The following is a 17098-nucleotide window of genomic DNA, read 5'->3' on the forward strand; positions in this document are numbered from 1 at the left end:
GAATTCTGTTTGGCTTAAAAACCAAACTGAATATAATTTTCCTTATATTTACTCCATTTAACATTGGCATTTAGATGAAGAGTCATTCTGAGGCCATACCTAACATTTTTATCAGATGCATGCAAATAATGGAACCATCAGTCATCATGCAGAGGTAAACTTTCAGAATTAGTGTCTTTTTGTTAACTTGGTCTTATAACATCAAAATTCTTTATGCTTGTCATACTCAAATTCACATTATGAAAACAAATTAAATGCTTAGAATAAAAGCAATTTTAACTGTTTAACTGCTAAAGCTACTTTTCCATGCTACTGCTATGCAGCTGGATAACTATTTCCAAACTGAAACACAAGTGCGCTTTTCTGATCCCTATCTGCTGTGCATGGTCACATGATATGCAATTGGAGGCTTGCAATGCATTTTATTTTGAAAGGGAGAAGCTAAATACTTACTGATATTTTTAAAGGAAGAGTTAAAAACAACTACCATTTCTGCCTTTACAATGTGATCCCCAAAAGCCTTTCTAAACAAACAGTAGCTGGCAAATGCTGAAAATGAATAAATAGAATCCCTGTCCTTAAACACGTCCCAGGCTGGCAGAGAGAAGGATAAGTAAACAGGGTGGTGCAGGAACTGATACGGACCATCGATGGGCACAAAGTATTATGGGAACACAGAGAGGAGGCACTAACCTGCTTTAGAATGCCCAGGATGATTTACTAAGAGAACCGACATGAAGGATGGCAACTTCGATCGGCCCAGAAGCCTTCCCTGGTACTTACCCAGGGTCTGATGTAGATGTCACTCGGTGGTCCCAGCAGCTTGTCACAGCTGACAGCACACTGCTTATTGGTTTACTTGTTCATCTTTCTCCACAAAACGGTAAGCTCCTCAAAAGCAAGGACTTTGTCATTGCATCTACAGTGCCTGCTGATACATAAGAACTATCTGATAAGTAAATATAAGCAGTCTATGATGAAAATACTTCTCTAAGACAGGCTGATGTTTGAAGACAGTATTTTTATGTCTATACCACGATATGTTTAAAGAATGTGTATTCGTGTTTGAAATGCCAATGCCAAATATTAGGTGCAAGCACAGGGTCAGGAACCATGGGAGACGCAGACAAACAAGACACAATCACTGCTCTCCAGAAACTTACAGTGTAAACTGGAGGCTTCATGGTCCCCACCTGGATCTAAACTGGCACATCTTTCATGTGTTTATATTTTGGAGTCCCACAAAACACTTTTTGAATAAAGAGCTCCATTTTGTTAAAAAAAAAAAAAAATTGACAACTCTGATCAAGTAAATAAGAAAGCTGTTTTCTAGGTGTAGAGTTTCCCCTTTTTAAGATTAGAAGGAAATTTAGATGCAAGGAATTGAGAATTTACATTTTTAGATGTGTTCCTATTTCTTTGGATTTCATTTTAGTTCTCCCTCACCAGTTGCCTTTTAGCACCTAATAGGCAATCTGTAGCAATGTACAGATGTTATACAATAATAGAAGTGCTCATTCTTCCCTATACACTGCAATATCACATATTTGCTACCATCCAGAAAAAGGTTCTACATATATCCTTTCTAAAGTTACTGTGAAGTATCTTCAGGATCTATACTTCACGATGGTTATTCTAAGGTGTTTAATCAAAACCACTACCTAATTTCTCTATAGCATGTGGAATTTAACATCCCATTTTCAAAATAGAATGGTTTAAAATTAATTGACTTAAGATGCTGCAGACCCACATACAGTGACTCTTCTATGAGGTTTACAGGAAAAATGAGCCAAAAGACATATAGGTACGGTATTCTTTATTATAAACAATCAGGTAACAGTGTAAGTGTGCATTTGATGGATAACCGAAGCCAAGTTATAATAGAAAGCATGACTTCACTCAAATAGAAAGTTTCTTTGTTGTTGTTGACCTGTTTTACATTAATTTGAATTTAACATATGCTAGGATCACCTAAACTTGTCATACAGTTCTGCTATTAAAATCCTAACAGGGAAAGACAAAATGTGAAATGCATGTTATAGTTTGTTTTATTTGTTGAATATATATATATATATATACACACACTAAATATTTGGGACACATTCAAAGTTAAGCAGGTGCTTAGAGTCTATCAAGTGATATTTATGAAATGTTTTTGTTGCTGTTTTGTTGCTGTTATGGGAACATCCATATCCTCAGAAGACAATAAAAAAGAGGATTCTAAATACTAGATGGTTGGCTAACTTTTCCTGATTTATACTGAGTGTAAAACAAAACAAAACAAAACATAAGGTATATGTGTTAAGTAGTGACATCTTTATAGTTCCAAAACAGTGGCAACTATTAAAATATCATCCAGCTAAAACAAACTTTTCACAATTTTTTAACAGAAAAATAATAAACCAACAACAAAAACTGGTAAATGTTCTGGGTGTTGTTGAGCAGACCAAAATGTTACTACAGTGTTCTCTGTTGTGTGATCCTTGTCCGTGGCAACCTTAAATATGTGCCACAGTGCTCATGTTTAGAGGCTTAGCTGTCTGCTTCAATAGTTATCCTGGAAAGAATGCTATTCGGTTTTTTCTTTTATTGTCTACATCAAGGAATGAGTACTAAATGAGCACATTTAGAAGCCTGAAATCAAATACTGCATTCATTTTTTGAAACTCTTGGTAGCAAAAGAAAAAGCTGATTAAAATATGATTATGTTACATGACTAAGGGGTTAACTTCTCATCACTTCTAAATTCTTCAAATTTTACAAGCATCTTAATAAAGGCTTTTGATGAGACATGACTGGTGATGATCATATGTGCCAATTTAGTAATTTATTTGTCACAGAAAATTCAGGTTCACTGCAAAATTGTGTTCTGGCTTCCCAAAGCTGCAGGGAAATAACAAGTTTTTTGTTGCTTGATTTTTGTTTAGAGGCAGGGTGTCACTTTGTCACCCAGGCTAGAATGCAGTCATGTGATCATAGTTCACTACAGCCTCAAACTCCTGGGCTCAGGTGATCCTCCCACCTTGGCCTCCCACAGTGCTGGGACTACAGGAATGAGCCACTGCATCCAGATTGTTTTTTGTTTTTTAATGTCATTTATGAGCCACCAGTTTAGATTAATTCTGTAAAGGTATAAGATTACCAGAGGAGGCCGGGCGCAGTGGCTCACGCCTGTAATCCCAGCACTTTGGGAGGCTGAGGCAGGTGGATCATGAGGTCAAGAGATAAAGACCATTCTGGCTAACATGGTGAAACCCCATCTCCACTAAAAATACAAAAATTAACTAGGCGTGGAAGCCCACGCCTGTAGTCCCAGCTAGTTGGGAGGCTGAGGCAGGAGAATCGCTTGAACCCGGGAGGCAGAGGTTGCAGTGAGCCGAGATCGCACCGCTGCACTCCGGCCTGGCGACAGAGCAAGACTCTGTCTCAAAAAAAAAAAAAGATTACCAGAGGATAAGTTTGATAGCTGGTAGAGAGATCATGAAAGCTATGTTTGATCTCTGGAGCAAAAGCTGTGTTGAAGTTCTCCCATGGAATGGTTCCCATATGAGACTCACCATATTAATGCCTTTTCCAAGAGAAGGGGAGACAGAGAATTATTGGAAAATAGGGAAGCAAGGAGAGGAACAAAACCCACTTTGAGACATGGAAGAAAAGTAGCATTTATACAAGGAACCATTACCTGACTCTGCAGAAGAGCAAGGAAATAAAAATTTCAAAACAGAGATAAGAAATCAATTACATTCTTTCAAGCTAAAGACAGATTGCATTGTTTTGTTTTAAAAGTTCTGAAACATGATGATGTCTGTACAAACAGATTCACTATTAGATTCTTGGCTCCATGAGGGCTGGGACTGTCTTCTATTTACATTTGATTCTACAGTTCCTAACATTGTACCTGACACCTATAGGTAGGTACACAATACATAGTTGATGAACCAATCAACTACAGATTTTTCTAAACACTACATGAGCCACATATTACGTTTTTCAATGTAAAGTGTAATAATTCTTTTCTATTGTGTATGTATGAAAGTTTCTATTAGATAACACTAGTCATTGTAAGAGGTGACAGTAGTAGCTCAATCATATAACTTTCTCACATGATCATTTCTACCTTGAATACAATTTAATTAGAAAAACTACCATGTGCACTAATGCTAGAAAGAGTTGAGCTAAAATGTATACATGAAGAAACTTCTTGGATTACTGAAGTGCTGTCTGTTACAAGCATAACTGCTATCTTAAATTGTATATTTTTAAAGAGGGTGTGAAATATTTTTCCAAGCAATGTAGTGTTTAGTGCATGGCAAGTATGTATATGAAAGTACCTGGAAATTTGGGGATTTTCCTCCCTCATCTAAAGTAAAATAAGAACATGTTTTTAATATTGTGTATATTTTTAAAAGATATATTATTATTCATTACCACTGTTCCCCAGAAATTATAGACGATTATGAAATTATTATCACTTTACTTGGGAATTTATTTCCAGCTATGAGACTTCAGATAATCACTGGAGACACTAGGTTAAATAACTCATTGATCCAATAATGTGTCCAGATCTTCTCAAAGTCTTTACTGTTGATTCAGTAATCTGCAAAGAGTTAATATTTGCCAAGAGGCAAGAAAACGTGGCAAAAGAGTGTCCTTCCCAGGAGACTGGAACGTGGGAAATGAGAAAGTGTAAGTCGACGTGTGACACTTTTCTCCAACCTTCGCTTTCACCTGCTTCTTGACACCAGACTGAAACAAGTGCTATTCTGGCACGCTGCGCAGACTCGAAGTTTGCAGGACGGCATGACATGAACAACCAGGACAACAGGAGCCTGGTCTCCTCTGTGGAAAGCAGGAGTCTCCCTGGGTGGCTCTTGGAGCAAGTTCTGGTCTTATCTTGTAATTTGGGAAACAGCATTTCATGCTATCTTCGTATTTATTTTCCCATATTAGACTCTGTTTTTACAGCGGTAGACTGAGGGAACATGACTTTCGGCTTCACAGTTTTTTTTTTTCTTTTCCGATCACAGTTTGTTTAAAATGTACCACTGAATATGAACACAGGAGCCCAGCTACAGGTATGTCAACCTTAGAAATAAAGTTTCTACAGATTATCTCATTAATTCATTGTACAAGCTTTTTTTGTTTTTTTTTCTTGCCAATAGCACTAAAAGTGACATCATTTCAACTGGAGGGGTTTCACTGCTTTGTTTCATCTGAGTGATATTTGCTCTAGTGCTGCTAATACCTGACTTTTGCTGTATAAACAGTTTCAGTGTTTCTGTGAGGCCACACAACATGCTTTATAATGACACGGCTGACTAAAGCTGCCTTTTATTCTGCTAACACCCTGCAAATACTGTTGACAATACTGCCTCTCAATTGTTTCCTCCCACGAAATCTGCTGCTTATAGCACAGGCACCAAAGGCCTGCTTTTCCAATTGCACTGTGCTGGCATCAGGTTAACTAGAAAGCACAAAACAAACGGTGATTAAAAAAAATAGGAACAGTATACATTCTGTGTATTTACACATGTTTTTAGAAACTTCAGTTAGTTGCAAACCTGAAATGATACAAGCCACTCCCTGCAATAGCCTCTATCCTATGGAAATGCAGCTTAAGACATGACTGTTAAGACACTGAAGAAATGGGGTTATGTGGAGAGCCCATCTGAGTCAGAACTTTGTCCAGCCACTGCAGCGGCCCATGAAGATGAATCTCAATCCAGCAGGGGGTGCTGGTGACATCCTGACGATGATACTCAGCGCCCCAACCCTGAAAAACAAGAACGGAGCTGAGTGATGGTGCTACACTTACACTCAGCCTCCAGAGCCCCAGGCACAGCTCAGCAGGGGCAGAGCCCATACTCCAGGGTAGCTCCTGAGACCTGAGACAGAGAAAACATGGCCTCTACCTTCCTGTAAACACGGGTCAACTCTCGCACCAACCAGATGCCTTCAGATGAATCCAAATCAGTGCATTCCCTCACAACTGAATACTCGGATCTAGAGAGGTTCTGGCACTCCAGTCACATGGGAAGCATTGGAAAATCATTTTCCCTTCCACAAAGGAAGGAACTTGACCTTTTGTTCACCCCTTCATGCCCACGACAGTGTTTTGCTGGTTACTGCAGACCAGTGACTGGACCTGGAAGTCGTAAAGACAGAACTGGAAGGCGCTCTTGGTTTTTCAGGGCTGATTATCAAAGCTTGCTTGTTCTCTCTCGTTCCCTCTCTCTCTCTCTCTCTCTCTCTCTCTCTGGTTCACCTGGCAATTTCCCTTTTATCACCATTCAAAGGAGAGACAGTAAAAAAATTTTTTTAAATAATTTGCATATTTTTCTCTATATGTTATACACCAATGAAAAGATATTTCAAAATGAAGGGATATCACAGCCAAGTCAATCAGTTTTGTGACTGGGAGTGATTCTCTGTAGAGTTTTTTACAACTTGGATTTCAACACAACCATGCTGCCTGATCACATTTTACTTTCACTACTGAGAACCTCAAGGGGACCTGTGATGTCCCCAGCAGTCACAACCTACCCTCCAGTCCCCTCTTTCATGTCCCCCTCCTAGGTGACTGCTCCTCCCCACTAAAACCTCCAACTCCTTTTCCCCTGTCCATACCTGCAACTGATGGATTTATTTTGTATTTTAACGAGAAAAAGGAAGACATCAGAAATAAGAGTTTCCACAGGACCTGCACCCACATACTTGGCCTTTCTACCTCTTACCACAGATTAATTATCTATGTTTCCAAATAAGCTGATCCACCCACTTATGCACTCTCAGACCTGCCTTCCCAGAGACATCATTCCAGCAAATCTTCTCCTCTCCTGCAATCTTTTGCATCTACTATATCATTCCCGTCAACATATGAACACACTGAAATATCTTCCATCTGAAAGATACTTCTCCACCCCCACCAGCTACTACCCTATGTCTCTATCCCCTTTCTGGCAAAAACCCTCAGAAGAGTCATCCACACTGGCTGTCTCAGTTTGTCTCCTTCCATTCTCTCTTAAATCCATTCTGATCATTTCACCCCAGCCACCAACAAAACTTTTCTTGTCAAGATCAAAAAAGGCCTTCATATTGTAAAAATGAATTATTAGCTCTCAGCCTTTGTGTTACGTGGGTAGCATTTGATTTAGTTCATCACACCCTCTCATCAATGCACTGTTTTTTCTTGGCTTCCAAAGCACCACACTTCTTGGTCTTATTACTACTTCACTGGCTGGTCTCTCAGTTTTCTTTGCTGATTCTGTCCCTTCTGTCCCATCTTTAAATGCTGAAGTGTCCCAGGGCTCGGTCCTGGAGCCCCCTTTCTTCTCTATTTTTATTTACTATTTATTATTATTATTATTACTTTTGAGACGGAATCTGGCTGTCACACAGGCTGGAGTGCAATGGTGCGATCTCGGCTCACTGCAACCTCTGCCTCCCAGGTTCAAGTGATTCTCCTGCCTCAGCCTCCCAAGTAGCCGAGATTACAGGCATGCGCCACCACACCTGGATAATTTTTGTATTTTTAGTAGAGATGCGGTTTTGCCACGATGGCCAGGCTGGTCTTGAACTCCTGACCTCAAGCAATCCACCCACCTTAGCCTTCCAAAGTGCTGAGATTACAGGCGTGAGCCACCACTCCTGGCCCTTCTGTTTAAACTCAAACCTTTGGTGTTCTCATCCAGACTTAGGGAGTTAAATACTGTCCCTTTGCTGACAATTCCCAAACTTGTATTTCGGGCCCAAATCTCTTTCCCCAAATCCAGACTCTTACATCGAACTGGCTACTCAGCAACTCCACTTGAATGTGGACAGACATCTCAATACACCTGCATCTTCATCTTGATTGAAGGCAACTAACTTCATCTTCCTCTTTTTCTCACCCCCACGCCTCATCCGCCTTCACAATTCAGAATCCTTCCACTTCTCACAGCTGTACTGGATCCCTCCAGGTGAGGGCGACTCTCATCTGAATATTGCAATAGCCTCCTAACTGGTTTTCCTACTTGCAACCTTGTCTGTGTAATACCTATCCTCCACACTGCAGGCAGGGCGATCCTTTAAGAACAGAAGTCAGATCATGAAAATGCTCTGCTCCGATCCCTGCAAAAGCTCGCCACCTCCTGAGAGCCACCGATAAACTCCAAGGAGTGGCTCAGGAGGCCTCGCTGTGGTTCCCTGCAGCTGCTCTCATCTCGCTCCCCCAGCCACACTGGCCTGCCTGCTCTTCAGAATTTCCAGGTGTACGCTGTTGCCTTGCTCTTCCCTCTGCTTCTACTCTTCCTCCAGAAGTCCCTGGGCCTAGCTCCATGTCTCCTTCCAGTCTCTGCTGACCTGTCACCTTTTCAGTGAGGCCCACCCTGATGTGCAGATGACTCCACTGCCCCCGTGCTCCAATTCCCTTCACCCTGCCCCACACTTTCTCTTTCCATCCTCCTTCTGTGTTATGGCTGTTGTGTATTATCTCTCTCTCCTTCCTAGAATATTGGTTCCCTGAGGGCAGAGATCTGTGAGTGAACATTGCTATGTCCCACACGCCTGGCTGCACATGGTAGGTGCTCAATAAATATTTGTTGACTGACTGAATGAGTCCTAGAATCGGTAAAAATCAGAGCTGAAAGAAACCTTAAAGAGATCTGATCCATTAGCCCAGTGGTAGCTACAGTTGCTCATCTCAAATGTTTAAAAAAATGATCTATAGTTGTATTTACTATGTATTTATTTTAAAAGTTCCTGCAGTATTAGGAACAGGTTTGTCTTCTGTGTCAATTGTGTAGCTTTATGAATTTAAATGTTGCCTATCTGAGAAATGTATCTAGTTATCAGGAAAATCAGATTTGTATATAAGCTTATATTTAATTAGAGTGAAATAATTACCTATGAGATATTGGCATTTCATCCTAATTTTAAAAACACAGACCTGGAAAAAAAAAAAACTGTATGATTCAAATGATGCCCTCTGCCGTTTCTAAAGCAACAGAACATTTGAAAAGATTTCCAAGTTTTTTGTTAATATAACTTTATAATAGATGCTTTTAAAACACTAAATTTGGATGAAACTGCTTTGTCACCATGAAAGAGAAATAATTTCAAGCAGCTGTTTTTTAAAATTGGAAACTATATTGTTCTTAGTTTTTAAATAATTACTAAAATTATAAACAATAAAAACAAAATTTGAGTGTAGAAAAATTCTTTGTCATGGTAATTTTAAAGTGCTAATAAAATTTACTTTGAAAAAAATGCCTGGAACAAGCCATGCTGATTCCTTGGATGGAGGCATGGCAGTATGAAAACTCACACATACCCGGATACTTTGATGAGCCCAGATTTTGAAATATTAGACTGATTTGCGAGTACTTTGCAACAGATAAAATAGCAGGTGATGAAACTGAAGGCTTTTGCTTCCATATACAAACCCAGTTGTTTTTCCTTCCCACTAAGAAACTTCCTTGGTTCTCCAGCCTTCATAGCAACCCTAATAAGATTCGAGAAATTCAACAAATACTCATCAACAGAACATATACTACTCTCAGAATTAATCACACCCGCCTCATGTTTCTATTCCAGATTGTTTATACCTTTATAACACTACTTAATTTGCTGTCTTGTATTAGAACCAATCCTGCCTATTTTGTAGCTTATTCATAAATATTATCTCCTCCATGTGCCTGTATGCTTTCTAAGAGTAAGGAGAGTATCTTACTGAATTCAGATAAATTCGCCAACACTCACTGAGTGATAATAGTGCTTGGCAATTTGAAGGATGGAAAAATCTCTGTTGCACTAGTCCTGTAAAATTACTGTTGTTACTTTATCATCTGCATTAAAAACAGAGAGCCACCTTACTTGTTTTTCCTCAAAAGTAATGTGTAAGAATTTTCATATAATTGCTAAACAAGACAGTTTATACTCAAAGAGGAACTCCTCCTAAAAACAACAGAATTCAAAAAAATTGCTTTTGGGCTGGGCGCGGTGGCTCACACCTGTAATCCCAGCACTTTGGGAGGCCGAGGCAGACGGATCACAAGGCCAGAAGTTCAAGACCAGTCTGGCCAATATGGTGAAACCCTGTCTCTACTAAAAATACAGAAATTAGTCAAGCGTGGTAATGCACGCCTGTACTCCCAGCTAGTTGGGAGGCTGAGTTAGAAGAGTCGCTTGAATCCGGGAGGCGGAGGTTACAGTGAGCCAAGATTATGCCACTGCACTCCAGCCTGTGTGACAGAGTGAAACTCCGTCTCAAAAAAAAAAAAAAAAAAATTGGTTTTGTCTATCTGAATTGACCGCAGAACTGCCACATCAGTCAGGGTGCTTTTTTGTTTTGTTTTGTTTTTCACTGAACATTTTATAATGTGATAGCAAGCACTCCTTACCTTAACAAAACTCATCCGGATAGTGCACATCTTGGTCAGTTCATACACAACTTCAAAGCCGTGGTGAACTGACTGGGCCAGGAGCTGAGCGAAGAGCTGGTTGTTGAAGACCTTGAGGCTGCAGCCGCTGGGGATCTTGCAGACGGTGGCTGGGTGGAAGCCATGTTGATAGTTGCAGTTCCGGCTCTGCACAAAGATGCTGCTGTCACTCACACACTCGGCATACACCTCTCCCCCGACGTAGTACAAGTGCACACCTGCAGACACAAACACACAGCCTTCCTTCACATTCCCTGTCACAGCGTGCCTCTCCCACTGATTCCTGAAACCCTAGGAGATGTGACTCTCCCCTGTCAGGTTCATTGTCAGATCACTGATCAGATGAATGAGATGTGTGACCTAAATACCACTTAGTTTAATTATAATCTGTGCTTTTTCCATAAATCCATTTAAAAGTGGATTGCAGCCGGGTGCAGTGGCTCATGCCTGTAACCCCAGCACTTTGGAAGGCTGAGGCAGGCAGATCATTCAAGGTCGGGAGTTCAAGACCAGACTGGCCAACACGGTGAAACCCCTTCTCTACTAAAAATACAAATTTAACCAGGCATAGTGATGGGCACCTGTAATCCCAGTTACTCGGGAGGCTGAGGCAGGATAACTGCTTGAACCTGGGAGGCAGACGTTGCAGTGAGCCAAGGTAGCACCATTGAACTCCAGTCTGGTGACAGAGCAAGACGTCATTGCAAAAAAATAAATAAATAAAAGTGGATTGCCACCCATGTTAACAATCACCCCCAAGAACCAGTCAGTAAGGTCTCATATACTATTCCTCCCATCACTCCTGTTTTTTTTTTTTTTTTGAGACGGAGTCTCGCTCTGTCACCCAGGCTGGAGTGCAGTGGCCGGATCTCAGCTCACTGCAAGCTCCGCCTCCCGGGTTCACGCCATTCTCCTGCCTCAGCCTCCCGAGTAGCTGGGACTACAGGCGCCCGCCACCTCGCCCGGCTAGTTTTTTGTAGTTTTTTAGTAGAGACAGGGTTTCACAGTGTCAGCCAGGATGGTCTCGATCTCCTGACCTCGTGATCCGCCCGTCTTGGCCTCCCAAAGTGCTGGGATTACAGGCTTGAGCCACCGCGCCCGGCCACTCCTGTTTATTTGTTCCAAAAATAAGGTTTTGTAATATTAGAAATGAACTGAATATATCATGCGAAAAAATCAAATAATCCTTCATGTACATATACAAATTTTAATTTTTTTTTTTTTTTTGAGACAGAGTCTCACTCATCACCCAGGCTGGAGTGCAGTGGCACGATTTCAGCTCACTGCAACTTCCGCCTCCCAGGTTCAGGTGATTCTCCTGCCTCAGCCTCCCAAGTAGCTGGGATTACAGGTGCCTGCCACCACGGCTGGCTAATTTTTGTTTTTTAGTAGAGACGGGGTTTCACCATGTTGGCCAGGCTGGTCTCAAACTCCCGACCTCAAGTAATCCACCTGCCTCGGCCTCCCAAAGTGCTGGGATTACAGGCATGAGCCACCGCGCCCAGCCTACAAATTTTAAAATTTAAAACTGTACACAGTTAATATCATGAAAATGTTACTTAAGTGCACATATTAAACCCACTTCAGTGGAGACAAAAAATGACGCTTTAAAAATTTACCAACACTTAGAAATCTGTTTCTCTTAACAAATACCTCAGAGACCTATTTCATTTAAGTTTGTCATCCACTAATATCAATCATATAAATAATGTCTATTTTTTATTTGTGAACAGCGAAATTTCTACATTTTCAGATACAGTAATATAAAAACTCATAAGCAAAATATAGCCTATATCACTTCATCTAATATTCTTGGAATTAAAGTTCAAAAGAGCATCCTGAGGCTAGGCGCTCACACCTGCAATCCCAGCACTTTAGGACGTCAAGGTAGGTCAATCACTTGAGATCAGGAGCTCGAGTCTAGCCTGGCCAACATGGTGAAACCATGTCTCTGCTAAAAAATACAAAAATTAGCTGGACGTGGTGACGCACGCTTGTAATCCCAGCTACTTGGGAGGCGGAGGCTGCTGCAGTGAGCTGAGATCACGGCACTACTGCACTCCAGACTGGGCGACTGGGTGAGAGTCTACCTCAAAAAAAAAAAAGAAAGAAAAGCATCCTGAGAATGTTGCTGCTCATGCTAATTTCCATTCCAAATTAAATTTTAGTTGATTCTTTCCCTCTAAATGTCTGGGTTTGAGATTTAATATAAATGTATAGCAAGGGACTGATGTTAGAAAAAAATGAAGAAATTCTAGTCTAGTGAATATTAAATATCAGAACAATTTTACTCCAACTTTTGATGGGAAAAAAAAGTCTCCAGCACTAGAAGTCAATGTGATTATACATATGATCACTGCAGTTAAAAGGTGTTTGTAGAAACAATCCAGAATATACTTATATATTTGTGGTCTCCTCAAAATGAAATTGTGAACGTTTTAAAGAACAGAACTTACAGCTTCCAGGGCTGCTCAGGGCCCCGTGTGCATAACTGAGAATGTAGGAAACATTACTGATGTAGCTGCTGGGAGTTTGTCAGGTCCTAAGTAGCACTTGGCGCAGTTCTGCATTATATGTGATTACATCCCACCATATTTCTTGTTTCCTTTTCCCTTAATACAATTTTAGAAAAGAACAATTTTGAGTAGTATGTATCCCAACCACATCATTCTGAAGCAACTGAGCCAGGGTCGCAGAGCTAAAGCACAGCCCTGGATATCCAGGCCACGATTGTCCTGTCACTGCCTCTCCTCTTCCTCAGCCAGAGACCGGCTCCCCTTCTCTGCTTCCCTCAGCCTTCCTCCCCCTCCTCTATCTCATCGTTGCTACCCACTCTCCTGAATGGCCTTGGGCCCTAACCCCAGGGCCTAGGCGGTGGTGCCAGGGGGCAGAAGGATGGTCCTAACTGGCTGGGAGAGTTACTTGGCTGGACCCTCACGATCATAAAGAGAACCCCAGGCTGGGGCAAAATGCAAACACCGCCTCCTACAACCACCCCTGTGGGCTCCAAAGGGGAAAGGCCTGCCTTGTGGGGGTGGGCAGAGGTTCTTTCAAGAGGGAAAGCAGGTAAAGGAGCCAGAGTGGAGCTGCTAAGGATTTAGTCGATATGTGAACTGAATGACCTTCAAACATATAATCCTCTCAAAACCTATTACATAAAATAAATACGATTTTTTTGTTATGTGAGTCTGGTCTTTGGGGGTTGGTTTTCAATCATGTTCAGGTCATCTGCAACCACAGTCCACTCTGGCAAAGCTACCAACACAGAGAAGAGCCTGGGCAGGTAGGCAGTCATCCAGCACCCTGAGAGAGAAGAGCAGAGCCAATGGCACCAGCACGCGGAGCCCGCCCAGAAACACCAGGAAAGGGTGGAACCCAGCCTCAGGGTGAAGGAGGCCGGATTCTGGCTAGAGACACCAGCATCTGAGGAGGAGTCAAGCAGGCCAATGATGTTATTTGCATCCATCTGGTAGGCCAAAATAGTAGCTTTAAACGCTAGTGTCAGATTCAAGATCACCACAGAGTAGAACAGTGGTTCTTAAACCTTAGCTTGCAGTAAGACCACTTGCAGGGCTTATTAAAACAGATCACTACTTCAGCAGGTCCAGGGGGAGGCCGGGTGACTTGCACTTTTTTTTTTTTTTTTGAGATGGAGTTACCCTCTTGTCGCCCAGGCTGGAGTGCAGTGGCGTGATCTCGGCTCATTGCAACCTCTGCCTCCCGGGTTCAAGCGATTCTCCTGCCTCAGCCTCCCGATTAGCTGGGATTACAGGCACCTGCCACCACGCCTGGCTAATTTTTTATATTTTTAGTAGAGATGGGGTTTTGCCATGTTGGGCAGGCTGGTCTCGAACTCCTGACCTCAGGTGATCTGCCTTCCTCGGCCTTCCAAACTGCTGGGATAACAGGCATGAGCCACCACACCCAGCCAGTGATATTCCTTTAAATGGTACAGGAAAAGCACGAACATGTCCAGATTTTACTGCAGCCTACATTCTGACAGTTCTTGTATGAAATGCTTAAAAGAGACATCATACCTATCATTGTTGCCATCAAATATGCCATTAATATGTTCATTATCGTAATTAAGAAGCATTAGAAGCTTCTGGAAGGAAAAGCTAATGTCACAATCCTGCAGCCTGTTCTAACTCCTAGCAATAAGGAATAAATGCCCCAAAAGAAGTACTGCCTGAGATCATAAAGAGAACCCTGGCAATGCGGCCCTCAAGCAAGTTCCACCCACATCTTGAACTACGTATGTGCTTGGGCTGTGTCTTTCTTTAAGGGCTGGGTCTTTCTTTATCTGAACTTCTCACTTGAGTGTGACTGCCACCCACTTTTTATGAGATCAGGGAGTGTGGAGTCCTGTGTTGTGGTTAATGAGGACCAGAAGAACCTTGGGTTTAATTTGGGTCTGCTGGGTCGAACTACAAAAGGGTGTCCCCTTTTAATCCTCTTCTGTTGTCTTGAATGACAGGAAATGACTGGGAAGAAGGTAGGTTGGGCAGGCTGGTGAGAGTGTGCCAATCTCTGGACTCTACTCACAGAGGAGGAAGTTGGTGTCCCAAAGTGGAAGGAAGGTGCAGGGATACCCTTCTCACTGGGAGGGAGGCAGGAAGATCACCATAAAAGGCAGAGTGTCCTGCACAGAGAATGCCGAAGCCTCTCCACAACGCTTAGGATAAAACCTAAACGTCCCAGCACAAGCACAACGCCTCCTCCTGAGTTTGTAACGAATCTTTCCCTTGCCTTTGTTGCCTTTTCTTCTGCACAGCGATTTTAGAAGCTTTAAGAAAATATATATATTTCTGAGTGTAATAATGGTATTTTAAAAAATTTCTTATATAGTTAGATATAAACTCCAATAGATGGGAAAAAGGATATGAAGCCTGAGATTTGCTCTAAAATAGTCTAGCAAAAATACTGTAGAGCGATAGATGAAAAAGAATGGCACAGAATGTGAATCTTTATTGAAGCTGGAGATAGTAAAATGAAGACTCATTGTATTCCCCCGTTTTCCTATTTCAAATTTCCCACAATAAAAAAAGTTTTAACGGGTGGTAAAAAAAAAAACTAATAATATAAAAATACAGACTTCCAGATCCACACCAGGGCCTAGGTCAGAGGATGGAGGCAGGTCTGCCACAGGACTGTGCCTACCATTGTGCACTGCACAACCACTGCAACCCAGGGTTTGCCTCCTAGTCTTCAGAGCTTTGTGTAATTATTACAATCCTTTCCCAGCAGATGGCAGTAGTTTCTCTTGAGGAAGAGGCACCTTTTCCTAACTCACACAAAGTCATCACTGGGCTGACAGCAAGGCTGGTCCTCTAAGACCGTCCCTGATGACTGAGTCTCTAGGCACAACACGATGAACAGCTTGTTTGGGTCCGACTGCATTACACGGCATGTTCCATCACTGCCACTCAAACACGCGGCCACTCCGCCTGAACTGCACAGTGAGGTGTCTCCCTTACCACTGCTGCTGCCTTCCAGAGCATCCTTACACACCACGCGCACCCCATCCTCACAGGATCGAGGAAGCCCACTATAGAAAATTTAGAAAATACGAACAGAAAAGAAAAATCAGCCACAAATCTACAGCCCATAAATAATCAAAGCTAACGTCTATTATATACCTTTCAGTCTTTTTTATGTGTTTTTGAGACAGCCTCCTGACTCGCTGGGGCTACAGATGCACACCGCCACACTCAGCTAACTTTTTTATAGAGACAGGGTCTCACCATGTTGCCCACCTGGTAGTAAACTCCTAGGCTCAAGCAATCCACCCACCTCGACTTCCCAAAGTGCTGGGATTACAGGTGTGAGCCACTGTGCTCAGCCATGTGCATTTTTAAGAAGAAAATTGGGATCATACTCTACAGGATGTTTTAAAACTTGTTTTCAGTTAATAATATCTTGTGAATATTTTCTCAGGATATTAAGTATTCTGCAACATCAAGTTTAATGACTGTAACAGTGTGACATCGCATCCTATGTTAAAACGCTTTTTTAGGATTTGCTTTTTTTTAACATGAGAAGCCTTACATGTGTTCAGAGGCAGAACAAAAGGACTATTTTGAGACATGGAAATGAAACCCACTGGGAAAGGAGGCAACCCAAATACCACCTGGACATGCAGACCCTCGGCCCAAGGTGTTTCAACCAGAGTGACTATGTCTTGAGTAGAAGCCTCTGCCCAAGGCGTTTGAACCAGAGTGACTCCGTCTTGAGTAGAAGCTGGGTAAAATAAGCTAAGACCTACTGGGCTGCATTCCCAGACAGACAGGCTTTCTAAATCATAGGATGAGATAGGAGGTTGGCACAAGATACAGGTCATAAAGACCTTGCTGATGAAACAGGCTGCAATAAAGAAGCTGGCCCAAACCAAGATGGAGATGACAGTGACCTCTGGTCATTCTCACTACTACACTCCCACCAGCGCCATGACAATTTACGAATGCCATGGCGACCACATAGGAAGTTAACCTATATGGTCTAAAAAGGGGAGGCATGAATAATCTACCCATTGTTTAGCATATAATCAAGAAATAACCAGCTGGGCGCGGTGGCTCACGCCTGTAATCCCAGAACTTTGGGAAGCCAAGGTGGGCACCTGAGGTCGGGAGTTTGAGACCAGCCTGAGCAACATGGAGAAACCCCATCTCTACTGAAAATAC

General features: G+C 42.1%; 1 protein-coding gene across 4 annotated transcripts in view; it reads right to left on the reverse strand.

Annotated features, from left to right (window-relative positions):
- Positions 1 to 17098, reverse strand: part of SMAD9 (SMAD family member 9) — a 112566-nt gene that overhangs the window by 36135 nt on the left and 59333 nt on the right. For 2 of the 4 annotated variants that reach the window (XM_077973558.1, XM_028837084.2), the window contains 2 exons: positions 10380 to 10636; positions 1800 to 5773 (listed from right to left, as the gene is read on the reverse strand). In XM_077973558.1, the coding sequence (XP_077829684.1) occupies positions 5630 to 5773; positions 10380 to 10636 (401 nt within the window). In that variant the 3' untranslated portion in view covers positions 1800 to 5629. 4 annotated transcript variants of the gene reach the window in all.

The sequence above is a fragment of the Macaca mulatta genome, chromosome 17 (assembly GCF_049350105.2).
Source record: "Macaca mulatta isolate MMU2019108-1 chromosome 17, T2T-MMU8v2.0, whole genome shotgun sequence".
NCBI lineage: Eukaryota > Metazoa > Chordata > Mammalia > Primates > Cercopithecidae > Macaca > Macaca mulatta.